This window comes from Micrasema longulum, unplaced genomic scaffold (assembly GCF_059751315.1).
Source record: "Micrasema longulum isolate JH-2025_06_02 unplaced genomic scaffold, ASM5975131v1 h1tg002022l, whole genome shotgun sequence".
Classification (NCBI taxonomy): Eukaryota; Metazoa; Arthropoda; class Insecta; order Trichoptera; family Brachycentridae; genus Micrasema; species Micrasema longulum.
The window spans coordinates 177,309-194,200 of record NW_028279190.1 but is presented as its reverse complement, the minus strand read 5'-3'; the positions used below and the strand labels follow the sequence as shown (position 1 = coordinate 194,200).

Sequence of the window (16,892 nt, the reverse complement as noted above, 5' to 3'; positions counted from 1 at the left end):
TCGCACGGTCACAAAATCTTGTTTCCTGGATATTTCGTTCAACGTGACTCTCGGTTTATCCTTAAATGTTTAGATTGGTTCAGATAATATCTTTATATCATATGGAGTTATAATAATTCTTATCGGTAGTACAATGTTTAGGATACATACATATTTGTGAAAATACATATTATATAACCAAGTTTAAATATTCACCCAACACTCGCAACATATTTTCTCTGTTTCTGTATATTGTGTTAATTTTCATAAATGATTCATGCAAATATTTAAGTAATAGTATATTTATATAGCGTGTTAAGTTTGAAAAGCAATATTTTTTAATGAAAAAGAGATCCAATAAATAAAATGTGCTACAATTTGTTTTATTCAAAAATAATATTTGTTTCCTTAAGATAATCAATTCCGGATTAACAGTGGATAGCGTTATATATTATTTTGTAAAGTTGAGTACAAAAGCCCGCCTTATTTTTTTTCTCTCGCTTTATTTGAAATACCGCTTCTAGTAAAAATCATGGACTTAATATTCCCAAGCATCTACTGAAAACCTTTTGTAGGTGTTTTTTTTCAAAATATTATATCTTTTTAACTTTTTTTAAAAATATTATTTTTATTCCAGTTTGATTTTAAAATTTTAAAATCCAATTTGGTGTGATTTTAAAATTTCTCCGTGTGGAGCGTATTTGTGATTCAACATCAACAAATCCTTATGAACACGATGGTGCATAGCGCACTGCATTGGTAAAGTAAATGCAACATGTCTTAATCGTCTGTTACAGGAAGGTAAGGTGATCAGATTTACACTTCATGTACTAATCTAGACAGTGAAATCTTGCCGTGTTAATCCACCTTATAAACAAATATTTCATGTTGTCTATCCCAGGAATCGAACTCGGGACCTTAAGCGTGGTAGGCGAATACACCAACCACTTTTTTTCCGGAATATTTACCTGAGAGTGGCCATCGATTCAAAAACACTTTTCCAGGTTTCTGGTTCTGGAAGACCGAATTTAATCTCCCCGGCCGTGGAAAACGAATACCATTTTCTCACCCATTAAAAATGGCTTATTAAAAGAGGCACATAAATCTTCCATGAAAAGTTTCATAATTACTATTTTACAGTCGGTATAATTTTCCAAATATTATCATATTGTCCATTATTAGATATTTTGTTTACCCTTCTACTTATTTTTAATAATAAAATGAATATAATTATATTTTTTCCCCTTAAAACTACTTATGAAAATATTACTGTAATTCAGCTTCCTTTAAAACATTCCCAAAGTGCCATAAAACAGTAATAGAAGTCATCTTGTTTATGATATATCTTTAAATAATTTTTAAAAACTCATATTTTTTAAATGCTTATTTAATTAAATTAGGTTTTTCAACGCTACGACACTACATATTTTTTGTGAATATCTCAAAACAAAGCAAAATGGATACGATGAAATTTGGAAATGGGCGACGTATACGCAGGACCGACTGCCACTTATCGTATGATTTGCTCACTCGGATCTTTCAGTACGATGGTTTTAGTAATTAGATTGTATTTTTTAGTGTAAAATTTTAGTTAGATGTTACTCTGACCATTCTAACAGAAGTGCTCTGGTTAAGTTAGGTTGTGCATTTGCATTATTTTATATTCTCATCTCTTAGGAAACAAATAAAACATCAGCACAGAGAACTGTTGTTATGAATACTAATATTGACTTGAATATTAACGTGAATCATTTACTTATTTCATGAAATAGTAAGAGTCTATTTATGTATTATATACGATCGTTTCCAAATAACATTAGATTTTAAAAATTAAAAACTAATATTTATGTGGATAGTGTTAAAATAGTGTCCTATATTTATCTATAGTTTGTAGATATATTTTTATCATATTATAAATAAGTTTTAATTGTGCTTTAAACTTTGTTTTTCTACATCGATACGAAAACCTCGATTGTCATTGCACTAATAGGCTCTAAATAACTACATAAATGTATTTGTGTTCTTAGATTTACGCAAATGATGTACATATATCACAAATTCTGTGCAATCTTTATTATTAAGATTATGATTGAATATATCTGCGTGCTTGTTCGCATCCAACTTGTGGCGATCAAATAAGTTTTGTTCATTTTGGGCGTGCTAACGCCCGTATTGTAATGCTTTCTTACTTATTTCAACTGAAATGTGAATACACCGGAAATTCTTTTTACACGGTTTAAAATGAAATTTTTTCAAAATTTACATTAATTTAACAATGTGTAACAGCGATGCATACTAATTATTATAAATGCAAAACTGTGTTTGTCTGTTTGTGTTTTCTTCGTGTCTGCAGAGCGACTGATTGACATATTTTTTTGCATAGCCGGAGACATAGAATTAAGAATAGTCCAGAAGGAGCGTAGAATCATATTTGAATACATCGGACTGTGTCGAAAATCCCCCCACTTTGCCCCGCTTTCGCCGCGCGCATTCGTGATGTCGCCGCGTAATGTTGCACGGTGGGAAAAATATAATCATAACACAAATGTAAGGTAAAAAAAAGCAATCTATTATTTCTCTAAAATTTTATTGTGCACGCGGAAATATTGATTGACACAACAGAGTAGATAAGTAAAGGATCATTTAAAAAGAATAATTAAATTAATGAACTTTGAACTTAAAATAAAAAACAAATTTTATTTTACATAAAATGAATATTTTTATATCATGTAAAATAATAGTTGATGTTTTAAAGATAATGTCGGTCAAATGTCCACCACAGAGTTGTTTAATCTGAGGTCTAATTTTCATTAATTCTCTCATTAGATGAGCGAAGTAGGGTAAACAAATTTACTACCCTGGCAATACTAACGAAATTTCCATTTTGTTTCTTCGACAATCTGACAGATGGAAAAATAATTCAATTTTTAAGTAATGCATTTGCTACTTACACATTCATTTGCTAATTACACATGAAATGTGATCCCATCCTGTTTCTTTAAGATTCTAGCAGCATTTCTACACTTTGAAGGACACAACACGGCATAGTTGAATTCAAATCAGGAGTTGCGTACTGAGCGACGTCTACAAAGAAACTAATGGGTCAAAACGTAAACCTACTCATTTATGAGTAGTTTAGTCGCCTTCTGTTTGATGTGCGTATGCGGTTTCTGGACTATTCTTAATTCTATAGCCAGAGAGCTAAGATGTAAAATAGGATACTTATTTTCCACACCGGATATAAAAAAAGTACATCCAAAAAATCAATTTAAAATTAATTCTTTAAATTCCTATAATTGACTTGCTTTATCTATGGTTAGTTTGGTTTTGGTTTTGTAGTAGGATTGTGAATTTGGGAACAGAATAACGGTGCTACGTCGGCATAGACTAATGGATTGTCGTTTTTTATTCATAGCAATAGTTGAAAGTCCGGCAATCGATACAAGTTACTTTCTATCTCGAAAGTACATCATTCCAACATGAAAATTATTATTGATAATCGACAAGACTCGTTAATTTCCTAAATAATTTCGCCCTTATACCATGCGAGCAAAGCCAAGGGTTAAAGCTAGTTATTAATATTTATGGTGAATATATCGTCCAGAAGGCACTCGACGGCTGGACAAGAGGTTTCACGATTGGAGGAAGGAACTTATCCAACCCGAGATATGCAGATGACACCACACTCATTGCATCGTCAGAAATTGAAATGAAAGAACTAATTGATCGAATAGATGCAGCTAGTTCAGACCCGGGACTCGCAATGAATATGAGCAAAACTAAGCTTATGGTCATTGATCGAGCTAATACAATAGCATCATTATCTCTGTTCAAACAATTTCATTTATCTAGGTTCTCTCATCAGCAACGGTGGTGGGGTGAACGTGAAATACGGCGACGTTTTGGTATTGCAAAAAATGCTACGAGTCGGCTGGTGAAGATTTGGACGAATCGTAGTATAACCATTAACACCAAAAAGAGACTGCCGAAGGCTTTGGTTTTCTCAGTGTTCATGTACGGTGTGGAGTGTTCTTTTTTAGAATACGTTTTTACATCCCTCGCGTAAAAAGAGGTTCCGGTATACTTTCGAAGTAATATAAAGGTTTGGTATTTCGCGATCGCGCAAGTTAACGTGAACAAGCGCTGATATTTGTCCTACCTCCTGCGGTATCTTGCCAACAATTTATAGATAATAGGTTATATCTGTATGTGCAATAAGTTTTTCCATACCAATAAAAGGCCACGTAACTGACATTGAATAAAAATGACCATTAAAAAAATTTAGTTTGTTTTTTTTCTCCATTTTTCATGATTATAAAAATACTACAAGAAAAATGTGAGTTTGAAATAAAATGTGGCTTTTGTTAATAAAAGAATACATGTTTTTAAAATGTTTGATCATGAAGTATTTTGTATTTCACATTAACTACTTACTGTGTATAATTAATTTATGTATTTGTTCGATTGATAAATATTATTTTCAAATATATTTTTTTAACTGTGTATATAAAATGATGGAATTAATAAATATAAATAATAATTATTGTTATATTGTATTGTTTATTTTAAACTGAAACAACTGAATAAAGTATTTAAGCACATAATTTTCTTTATTTAATATTACTTATTATTTATGTTTGATGTATTAACTATGTGGTCAAACGTTTGAATGTAGTTATGTAGAAAGCAGCCAGTCCACAATTTTGAAAATATTGGATATTTTTATTTTATTATTTTATTGAAATAAACGGCAATTAGTGCCTTTTACATAATAATTGCATATACAATAAAATAAATACATGTAAGTGGAATTATAAGTAAAATATGGTATTTAAAACAAATTATTACTTAAAACAGTTACTTACACATTAAGAAGTAAAAAAAAAAAGATACACAGTTTAAAAATTATATTACCAGTTATAAAAATATTTTAAAAACTAAGAAAGTAACACATATTAAAAAAAAAAAAGTTTTGAATAACACTAAACAAAAAAAAAAATGTATGTATTATTATTTAAAACTACTACTTAGGTAACTAGTATAAATATACATACTGATATAAAAAAAATGATAAAGAGAAATATTTTGTACTTTTAAATAAAATCAAGAAAAAAAAAGAAAAAAAAACTGAAGAAATTTAAACAATTTTGAAGACTACCAAATTATAAATAAAAATGTGATCCAGAACAATTGAGACTGCATTTTTACCATATGAAGTCGAAGTATTGTTGCCACAGTATTGGTAGGTTTGCCAAGTTGTCCTTTTTGGTACATCAAAATTGATTAGCGATAAAATTGCAGGTGTATCAAACATATAATGAATTATTTTATATAAATTTAGTAAGTCAGTTATAATTCTTCTACCGCTTAATCTTAATAAATTCAAAATATACAATAACAAGTTATAAATCTAAAAATTCGATACTAACACCTAATTTAAAATTAATAAATCGCAAAAAAAATTTTTTGACTCTCTCTTTCAATGCGATATTGGTGCCTAGAATAATGAGGAGCCCAGATTGTAGAGTTGTACTCTAAAATGCTTCTAACAAGTGAAGTAAGCAGTGGTTTTGGGTGCAGTAAGTTTGATTCTATTTTCTGTTAAAAACGGCCGGACCGCTTTCATACAGAAAACTAATAATCACCTTCTGAAAATAGTGTAAAAAAGGCATTTAAAAACTATTCCCGTTATGATTTATTTTATCTTCTTTCTCTCTCTTTCTTTCAATTTTCTGTCTCTTTCATACAATATTTTATAATACAAAAAGCAACGTGTGTAATTATAAGTTAGTTAAATTCCTGACGATGAGGTAGTAACCTCGAAACCGGTCGAAGTGTAATTAAAAAACTTAAGTGTTTTATACAAATTTATAAACAAATAAGTGTAAAAGGCATTTCTTAATTTGCACTCACAGCACTAGAAAAATCTTGCGGTATAGATGCTGATGGGAAGATTAATGCCTCCAGAAATCTAGTTCCCTTTAACAAATTAAAGTGGACGTATACAAAACTATACTAATTTTATAAATTCATTAATTTAAAAGTACCTGTTGTAAAAAAACATGTTTTAGTACAGAATGTCACCACATACATTCAAAGTTTGATTGAGGTATCTTTCAATATAAGATCTATGTTGTCGCCAATTCATTAAATCAGCCACTCAATCGGACTGCTAGGCTGTTCATAACATGCCGTTTTTTTATTATTAAACTTAACCCAACCTATTCTAACCTAACCTAACTTCACATAGCAAAATAAAAGAATTGTATTATTTCGTTAAATGTGCTTTTAACATTCTTGCTAAGCATCATCTATATGCCGCTGCCAAATGGTTAAATCGGCCACTCAATCGGGCGGCTAGGTTGTTCATAAATACGTAAGATAACATTTTTTATATCCAATTTCCCACATCACTGAGCTTCCTCATCGAGATGATCAATTTTAGAGACAGCATGAGTCATTATTTTAAAAGGCAAAATAGGAGCTCAGTACACTCGGAAGAATCATAAAATATAACATTCATTCTAATGAATGGGAAGGATCCTTAATAGGATTCTTAGAAAAATTCCATTCGTTGCCAGGATTTTAAAACACAATGTATAAAAAATACATATATTATTTTATCTTTACCAATCCTTGGAATGTTTGTAATTAAGATAATAATATCAAACTTGGATAAAAGTATTGATATCTATTATCACCATTAATCTATCATATCTATTTTGCAAATTATCAATCATTGACTCAGTCTGAATCAATCTATAAAGCAGTTTGGCAATTTTTGTATGTTGCATAAAATAACATTATTTATACAATTGTGCATTGTGCAAAAAAACTTTTTGAAAAATAAGTTTTGAAAACAAAAGGATATAAATATTACAGGTATTTGCTTAATTCAAATATTTTTTTTATTCATATAAATCTTTATTATGAGAAATAAAGATATTAAAAATACAGTACATAATTTTGATTAGTTAATTAAGTACAGGTAAACGTCGTTTTGCGCCAGTTCGATTTACACCGATTTACAATTACGACGGCTTGGGATTCCCCGGTTCGGCCGACACCAGACGACAGTAGGCGCTGCGATTCTAATAGCAGTCACAGTTTTACACATTGTTTTATTCTATTACCGTGTACGCGAGCAGCCTATTGTGAGTGTAAAATTGTTTCCGAGTTAGTTTTTGTTTTGTTTTTAAGAAAAATAAAAAGGTATGATTATATTTTTCATTTTGTTTTTATAAAAATTAAAAGAATATTCAAATATTTGTAGCTTATGCTATGATTCTGCAAGAAAGGAAGCAACAATCAAAGCAAATGAAATTGGATGCTTTTTTCAAAAAAGTGTGAGAATTTAATTTAGTACAGACGAACTGGTGAGATTTATTAGAGATTATTATTTATTTTGTAAATGAATTTAAACTGTATTTATTAAATTAATTTATAATTTATTTTGAATACATATAGGATATGTATTAAATAAACATGTTTGATTGTTCTTAGAATTTTGACACGGAACCTAACCTTATATCTTATATCTTCCATTATATTTGTGTTCATTTTACGGGGGTGTCTCTCGGAACAGAACCCCGGCGCAAAACGACGTTTACCTGTATTTGTAAATTCCAATTAAGACCTGGATTATTTTGGCGTAAAATTGGTCTGTCCAAATGAACAACAAGTATTTTTTAACCCTTTTCTTGGCTATGTATCCTCTAGGATACACATGATGTGTTTTTTTCTTATGAACTCAAACACAAATAAATGGCATTCAGTGTAAAACTGCTCTACCATATTTTTCATTCTCTACTGCATTATCACAATTCATAATAAACTTTGACTAAAACAAAAAAAAATGGTATTCGGAAGCCTTCTCAACCATAAAATGAATAAAAAAAATATTTTTTCGTTCTGCTAAGGTAAGGGTTTGTTGAAAAGATTAATATAAAATAAGCAATAAAAGGTGAAACAATTTGAATTTGTGAAAACAACACAAAAATCAAAAATGAAAAAAAATTAGAAATATTGTCTATAATAATAAAACATTCACAAATTCTTGAATTTATTACAGAAATATTTCAAAGAAAGCAAAAGCGATAAAATTGTTCAATACTTATTCCAAATTTGTGGATTTAAGTATCACTCATCTGTCATTTCAATAGAACAAACAAACCATCACGCCTTTTCACTGTAGGAGTAGGCAGAGAGGATAGAACACTGTATCCCTCTGTATTTGCATACATACCTAGCTTCCTCTATATCTATACATCTTCTCATGTTCGCATGCCGATTATCCTGACTTTTGACATGCCCATCTCAAAGCATTTGTTGGATTTGGTTGTGCCAGTCTTTCTCGTTTTCTGCACCCATCAACATTCACATCGTTAATCCTTTTAGCCGTTCTCTCGCTGTCCATTCGCTCGACGTGTCCAAACCAACGCAACTCTCCTTTATTGATTTTGTCAATAACGCTAGTCTCAGCCTTACATAATGCACAAATTTGTGCACCTTTTATGCATTGTTTTATCACACATTCGCCTGAGAAATCGTATTTTGAAAGCATTCAACAACCATTACTTTCGATTTTTCAACATTCATTAGCAAATCGCTTTTCTTGCATTCATTGTAGACTTTTGTTATCAAGAATTGTCAGTTTTCTTTGTTGCTAGCAAGAAGCACGGCATCATCAGCATACAAAAGACAATTGACAGTTAAATCACCCATTTTTGCTCCCATTTGTAAATATTTCAGTTCTTTCAAACAGGGGATTTAGTAAATCTACGATAATTGATTCTCTTTATGTTTTTTATAAGTTTTGCCATCAATCAATTTGGCAGCAAAGATAGTATTTAAGTTAATGGAATTTTGTGATTTCCTTAAGATTATCAGCACCCTAGTAAAAAATATTTATTGATAAATGTATTGATGCAGATAAGCTGAATAAAACAAATCCTATTTATTTTCTAAAAAAACAATGAATAATAATTGCTCTGTATCAATAATTCATATTATATCTGATAATATGACGAAACTTTTTGAATAATATGTACTTGACATGTATACAAGATGGTCGGTTATGTGCGCTACAATTTCAGGATGTGAAAGAGGCAATGTTTTTATAAAAAAAGAGTCAAAACATTCAAAGAAAAATATAATATAATTTTCATTATTTGCAGCAGTGAATTAATTTACAGTTCAACAATGTTTGAGTATGTCCAAATGCTTGCAGACTGGCTGGATTTCCTCCCAGGGAGTTATTCATATTTGAATTTATTTCAACAGAGAGGGAAAACATTTTTGAGGAGGGAATATGGAAGTCTAGGCAATTGCAGGGCTTATGACCTGTCATTGGCTGGTTTGAGTGGTCACTTTTGATAAAGGTTTCAGCTCTTTTACTTCACAAAAGTCAACAGATGGAAGAGTTGAGGAAATGTGGATGTTCAAACATGGGCAGAATGGTGAATGTTACAGTGTGTAAAGAGGTCACTTAATGCCAATGACAGGTCATAAGCCCTGTAAATGCCTAGACTTCCATATTCCATTCTCAAAAATGCTTTCCCTCTCTGTTGAAATAAATTTAAATAATTTACAGTTACTCATTTAGATTTTCCATATTGAGTAGTTTTCTGATAATACAGAAAAATCTTTGTCACCCTCTTAATTTCTCACTTATTTCACAGTTTTAAAATAAACAGAGGTTCATTGTTTCAAGTCCCGACTACCCAGGAAATTACTGTGTTTAGGCAGGACCTTCTTTTTTACATGTGATTTTTTTCAAATAAAATAACTAGCAGACTGTTACATGCTAAGAAATTCGGCCCTTTGGGCCTCATTTGAATTATTCGAATCTCGGACACTATGAAATTTCACCTTTTTGAGCCTCACAATTTTTTTGCTGTTAGGAGCAATCTAAATATAATAATGAGCCGGGGTGTGGTCCCATGGCTAGTGTCGCGGACCCAGGGATCTAAATGTCTTATTTAGATATTATTTTATAAGCAAAATAAAAACATTAAAACAACTGCCTTTACTAATGCCATCTAGCGGCCGGTCTGTGAAACGTTAAAATATATTAGCTAAATATATAATGCCATTTGAAACATAAAAAATATTTGAAAAATTACACGTGTGAGGATTCGATCTCTAGGCGCTTCATATATATACAATATTTTTGTAGTCCTTGTTGACTGGAGGTGTGGCGTCTTTCGTAATCCAGTTAATCGGTGGTCGGGTGAGGTGGTAGGGTGAGGAGGTGGATGGTCTGAGGTCGGGATCCTGCGGCTGTTTGCCCACGTTGACCGAACGTCCAGCGGGCCCGTACAGAGAGAGGTCAGACGCAATTAATCATTTCTAGAGTAATAATATAAAGATAGATAATATCAAAAAATATGTAAATTAGAAAACATACCGATGAAATTTTAAAAATGAAATAAAAATAAATATAAATATTACTAAATGTAAAAAATATAAATAATATATAAATAAAAAGAACAAGAAGCTATTTGACAATTAAAACCAACACAATTTTTAGTCATACAAAAAAATCGTCATGGTTGATAAATTGAGAAATAACTTATAATTTAGAATATATGCATTATTGTACTAATTATTATTATCTAACTACCTACAAAAATTGTCTCTGCCTAATTATGTACCCCGCATAAAGGAAAAAAAAGTAAATATGTTTTTAAATAAATGATTTCAGAACCGATCAACATGGAGGTTGGAGTCCACCTCTGGTGGATTTTTCTGGTGGTGTTTTTCCGAATTCCTCAAGCATTTAGTCAAGGTAAGTTTTAAAGCAGTGTAGTCTTCTATATTTCAGAGACAAGTAAAATTTTACAGATTCAAATAATTATTTGGTAAAGATATGTTGATTTTACCAAATAATTATTTACATGGTTCTGATTAACTGGAGACATAGTAAAAACTTTCCTTTTGATCATATCAAATTTGCATAAATGAATTATGGATATTATCCATGATTCCTAGTTTTGCACTGCCCGATGCCATATTAAACCAGTTTTTCATATAAACAAAAAATAGTGAATTGCTATTTTTCTTTCGATTCTCTTGGTAGTGTTGCAACTTGGCTCCTATTTTCTACCATAGATATTTGTGACGGTTATTTGGGAATAAAATCTTGCAAACTAGCATGATGGTGTTTTTATTAAATAAATATTTTTATTATTTTTGTTAACTTAGTGGTAAAACATTTTAATTAATGTTAGTAAATATTAGTGCAGATATAACTATGTATCTACTTTAATGGAGCCCCTCCCCTTCTTAACCCCCCTCCCCACACATTCTGCAACACATCACTAAATATTATAAACCTAATTTTAGTGCATGTTCGGACATGGTGGTGTTTGCATTCCCTTTAACTCTGCATGTAATTTATGTATTTTTTCATAAATACTATGTATACTATGGTGATGGTAAGGGTGAAAGTGTATTTTAGTATTTGCATGTTGGTGTAGTGAGTGTCCTGACATTAATTAAATCTTCATATTCCAGACACATGGGATGTGCCTCCATACATTAATATAGCACCTCGTGAAGAAGTAAAGTACACTCAATACGACCCCACCAGAGGTCAGATTATTAACATGCAAGAGGAGATAGAGGGAGAAGTTATCTTGGCTTTGTTTAACTATAAGGGTAAGAAATGTAAATTTACCGTTATTCAAAATATATAAACCATCACGCCGTTTGTCCGTGGTGACAGGCAGATAGGATAGATCGCACCATCACTCTGTCATGCATACATACCTCGCAGAAGCGAATCGAAAGCGGAAGAGGAATCTACATTCATACCTCTCATGCACACATACGGATTATTCCAACCTTTGACATGTCCATCTTCAAGTATTTGTTGAATTTGGTCATGCTGTCTTTCTCAGTCTTCCTCGTTTTTGGATCCATCAACATTCGCATTCGTTCTTTTGCCGTCCATTCGCTCTACATGTCCAAACCAACGTAGTACTTGTTTCTTGATTTTGTCAATAATGCTTGTCTCAGCTTTACATAATGCCCGAATGTCAACATTTTACCGTTGGTTAAAAAATAATATAAGTTAATTGAGGGTGCTGATGTTCTCATCGCTTTCCTCATAAAAAAAAATATTTGTTTACATTATATTATATATTATACACTAGCAGCGAGCTGATGCGTGTACATCTAATGCACTAATATATGGAAAGCATGGTAAATTTATGTTCATTCAAGTTTTTAAAAGCATTAACCGAGTGCGCACTAATCACTTTCTATTACTCCACAACTTGGTTTGTCAGGAAGTTCTAGAAGATAGTGTTCAATTTTAATTAATGACCTCTGAGATGGCAGTTATTATTCAAAGTGAACATTGATTTCAATTTTGTAATATTATATTGCTCCGTTAAGATTTTGAATGTCTCGATCAAGTCACCACGATGCCTTGGCTCTTCCAGTGTACTTAAATCAAGCTCTCTTAAGCGGTTGTCATATAATGTATTTCTTAGAGAAATTACCATATTGTCGTACATAATTTGTTCAATTTAATCAGCAAATTACAATTTTATCAGCTTCCATCTTCATCAGTTCTGGAAACCTCCTGAAAAGTCCCTTTTTTTCCCCGAGTCCTCCTCTTAGGACTTCCTCCGCGGGACTGTGTTTCCTTGACTCGTCTCTGCACCGGTTATTTCTTAATATCGCCTGCTTGCTGCGTGCGGTATCTGCATATATGTTTTGTATTTCAGGTTCAGAAACTCCAAAATACATTTTGGATATAGGAGATTCTACAGCATTAGGTGCTGAGATACGACCTGGAGTAGTAGTAGAGGGGAAAAAGTGGTATCTTATCATTACAAAGAAGCAGGATTATGAAATAGTTTCTCAGCGAAGGTACATTCTCTCTATAACTATTGGAACTAAAGTCAACAAACTGTACCTTAACATCGATAACATTGATGACAACGCACCTGTCATACAAGGAGGAACTTGTCAAGTACCGGTAAGATTGACATTTTATACATCTTCTTACTGTTATTCGTACCTAGTTTTGGTATTGAGCCATGAAGGCAAAGCGGCACACGATGACCTCTGGTTAGAAAGCCGGAGGCTTAAAAGACAGCGATCAAAATAGATACCTACTGAAACGGCCAGTTGCCAAATGGATCTAGTTTTGGTATTGGTACGTCTATTGATATGACTTATTCATCTACATTGCTCACAAAATATTTTTGAATGATCCCATAGACAAAAATAGAAGCCTAATTTTTTATCATGTCACCCACTAGTTGAAAAATAAAAATGCATTTATTAATTAAGCGTTTTGTACGTGCATTTGATCACCCTTTGCTTTTGATGTAAAATTTTATTACGTCTAACTTGTATATTTTTCTTCTCAGGAATTATATCTAGGTATTACCAACTGTACATACCTAGTGACAGATGCAGACGGAGGAATAAGTATTAATGTAATGAAATTTAAAATAATTGGACGAGCTGGTGAAGAGAAAATATTTAAAATAGAAGAAGAAAGAAATGACCCAACAGAAATGTCCATGCAAATAACATTAAAAACAATTCAAGAACTAGATTTTGCTGAGAGTCAAATACACATTTTTATTATTGAAGCTGAGGTAAGTAGCTTTTTGTATGTGTCTAGGGTGGGCGGGTAAAAAATACAGTTCTGTGTGTGAAGTAGAACCAGAGCCCTCGACGAGCATTTTCGACTCGATGGCTACTCTCAGGTAGAAAGGAAATCGAGTGGGGATAAGTCGGCCTCGTAGTGTAGTACATAGTTGGCGCATTCATCTACCACCCTTGTGGTTCCGGGTGAACCGTAAGATTGATCACCTTACTTCCATGTAAGAGAAGATCAAGGTACACTGCATTTGGTGTCCCAAGTAATAACAAATTTTCATTTTCATAAATCTTAATACATAGCCAGGTATAATTATTAATTATTTTACTTCACACTATATGAAATACAAACACTGTTTACGAAATGGCTTATTATATTTCCTACTCAAAATAAGTCTTTGTTGAGATATCTATGCAAATAATGTCTTGATTTTATGTGCCCTTTTCACTCTTATCATTTAAACATTATTATTATTTTAATTTTAAGAGAGCAGCTTAAAGCTGATATGCTAAAATCTGTTTTAACGAAAGTTAAATGTTGGCCCACTTTAACCTTCAAAAGACAAATCTACTCAAGTGTTGGGTAGGACACGACTTTAGAATGAGTTTATGTGAGGTACTCAAATATCTAATTTAGGTATTATAATGTATCAGTTCGTGAGTTGTAGCGTAATGTGAAATGCGTATGAATGACTGTGATTTGGGGGTCGCGGTTGTATATGATACACGGCATACACTCAACAAGCATTTTTATGCTAATTTTTTAATTACAAATATCGCATACATTCACAAAATGTATTAAATTATACCCAGGGCGATCGGTCCGCCCGTCCGCTGAATATATGTGTGTTTGATGCGTTAGATGCGCGCAAGACCCGGTGGGACAAAGCGACAACGATATTTTTTGTAGTAGCGAGCGTTTTGTGTTCGTGTATGCGACATTTGTAGTGCCTCTTGTATGAGTGACACAACATTGATTAAGTCGACACTTTGAGACCAGCTCTTGAGCAGCTTATTCCAACCACCAGCAACCAGCAACCCTATTGCTAAGGAAATACTTCCGTGAATTGAGATTGAATCTGGTTTTCTCCAAGCTGAGATTGTTTTAATGCTCACTTATATTCGGCCCCGCGGTGTAACGGTCAGCGCGTTTGCTTACCATGGTGCAATCTTGCATGCAAGAGGTCTCGGGTTCGATTCCCGACATGATTGATATTAAATATTTATTTAAAATGGTGTTTTTATACTAGAATATTTCATAGACCCAGGACTGGTACCTGAAGCGTAAGACTAATCATCTTACCTTCATGTAATTTTTTTTTTTTTAATGAAATGAAATATTAGCGTTCTTATAATTACCCAAATATTTTAATTTTGGTGGCCATATTTAACAAGTTGTAAATAACTCACTATTAAAAAATGGAAATCAAGTCCGGGTGGAGTGGGATTTAAACCTCGGACCTCTGGCCCGGGAGTCCGCAGCACTAGCCACGGGACCACAACCCGATTCAAAATGATTGAGACACGCTGTGGTATGCACCAGAAATTGAAATGTTTGTGTAAATCATAAGAACAATGAAATTTTCTCCAAATGTATTCAGGATTCGGGCTCAAACAAGGGTGAAGTGAATGCAGTCGTGCAAGTGATCGATATGCCCAACCAGCCTCCAATTTGGAAATCAATTTTCGCATCCCAAACCTTTGATGAAAAAACCAGCCAGGTATTCAAAGTGGAGGCAGTAGATGGAGATACTCAAATAAACAAAAAAATCCTGTATAAGCTTATCAAGCCAGACAATTGTAAGTTCTCAGTTACGCATATAAGAAATGATTTATTTATGCTTCATTAAATACGTGGAAACTTTCATGTAAAAATTTATCAAGAACTAAAAAAATACTGATTTGAAATTCACTCGTCCAGACACCCGGAGACAGGCCGAGAATGAGTATGTACATGGGTGCTCTCGTCGTGTCTAAATCTCTCGCGCCTCGCCTCGGCCGGTCTCGGTCGCTTGTCAGTTTTTTGCGCCCGTGTCAAAGGATCTCGTTGGGTCTCGCGAGGAAAACGAGAGCGTGCATGTACACACTTGTTTAAAAATAAGAGATATTTGCTAATGGCCACATTCCGCAGCCATAAAAGAAAGATTATTGCATCTATGCAGTCTGGAACCGCAGCTGAATCAGTTTATAAGCCGATATGGTTCGCATTGGATTTCATGGACTCCTTCTTAAATGATATTTTTCAATGTAGATTGTATGTTCAATAGGCCATTTTTAGAAAATTGAGTTATGAATGCCAATATGTTCATTATCTTATTACGCGTCCATGTAGCTAAAGACTTATTATTTTTTCCGTTTTTGAGTGCCAATCTCCACTTATTTAATTTTAAAAACAAATAAAGTTTTAGGGCAGCGAAACAGCAGAAGCAATTTCTACGTCCATTACTTTGGGAATTTTCAGTACTAATGAAAAAACGAATGTGTACAGATATGCTCTCGTCGAGAGCCCCATCGGCCGAGAGTCTCGGCGAAACGTTCTCGACGAGTGCGTACAGTCGCCATAAGGCTTATTATATTATATTTCTTCAGATAACTAATTGTACAATTTTGAACCCTTGTACAGTGAGTTTTGGAGACTTTGTTTTTCTCGTCATTGGTATACTTATGTTTTATACAAAAATGTTAAATTTGATTAATTTTTTTATTTGATTGAACCCCTAATTATTTTATGAATGAATATCGCAACATTATACAGTAAAACTGCAATTGTCCGGATTAATGAGTGCCAGACGTTATTCAGAGGCAATGTTTCGAAAGAAAACTCAAAATTTACTTTCAGATCACCTTTTGATGCTTTTGAAATAATACAGCGAATTGGAATCACATTAAAAACTTACTTAAACATGTCCAGCAAAATTGACTGGCACGCCGGCCGCCAGCGCTCTTTTTTATTTGTTATTATTATATCGCTTTTATTTACAATATTTTGAGTTAGTCCAAATTTTAGGACTGGATTCAACTCCCTGGGGAGCTGTTTATATTAACATATTACAACAGAGATGAAGAACATTTAAGAGAAGTCCAGGCATCTACAGGGCTTATGATATATAAATAAAGGTTTAAGCTCTTTAACTTCACAAACATCAACAGATGAAAGAATTGAAGGAATATAGATGTTCAAATATAGGTAGAATGGTGAATGTTACACAGTGTGTAAAGTGGCCTCTTAAACCAGCCATTAACAGGTCATAAGCCCTGTAGATGCCTGGACTTCTCTTAAATGTTCT

General features: G+C 32.6%; 1 protein-coding gene across 2 annotated transcripts in view; it reads left to right on the top strand.

Annotated features, from left to right (window-relative positions):
- Positions 1 to 6,733: 6,733 nt before the first annotated feature.
- Positions 6,734 to 16,892, top strand: part of LOC148273260 (cadherin-AgCad1-like) — a 57,500-nt gene continuing 47,341 nt past the window's right edge. Inside the window, exons 1-7 of one of the 2 annotated variants that reach the window (XM_088238943.1) lie at positions 6,736 to 6,861; positions 10,157 to 10,308; positions 10,685 to 10,768; positions 11,497 to 11,640; positions 12,717 to 12,970; positions 13,368 to 13,601; positions 15,207 to 15,405. In XM_088238943.1, the coding sequence (XP_088095069.1) occupies positions 10,696 to 10,768; positions 11,497 to 11,640; positions 12,717 to 12,970; positions 13,368 to 13,601; positions 15,207 to 15,405 (904 nt within the window). In that variant the 5' untranslated portion in view covers positions 6,736 to 6,861; positions 10,157 to 10,308; positions 10,685 to 10,695. Of the gene's footprint in view, positions 6,862 to 10,156; positions 10,309 to 10,684; positions 10,769 to 11,496; positions 11,641 to 12,716; positions 12,971 to 13,367; positions 13,602 to 15,206; positions 15,406 to 16,892 lie in introns of both variants that reach the window. The other variant, XM_088238942.1, reaches the window with a different exon arrangement.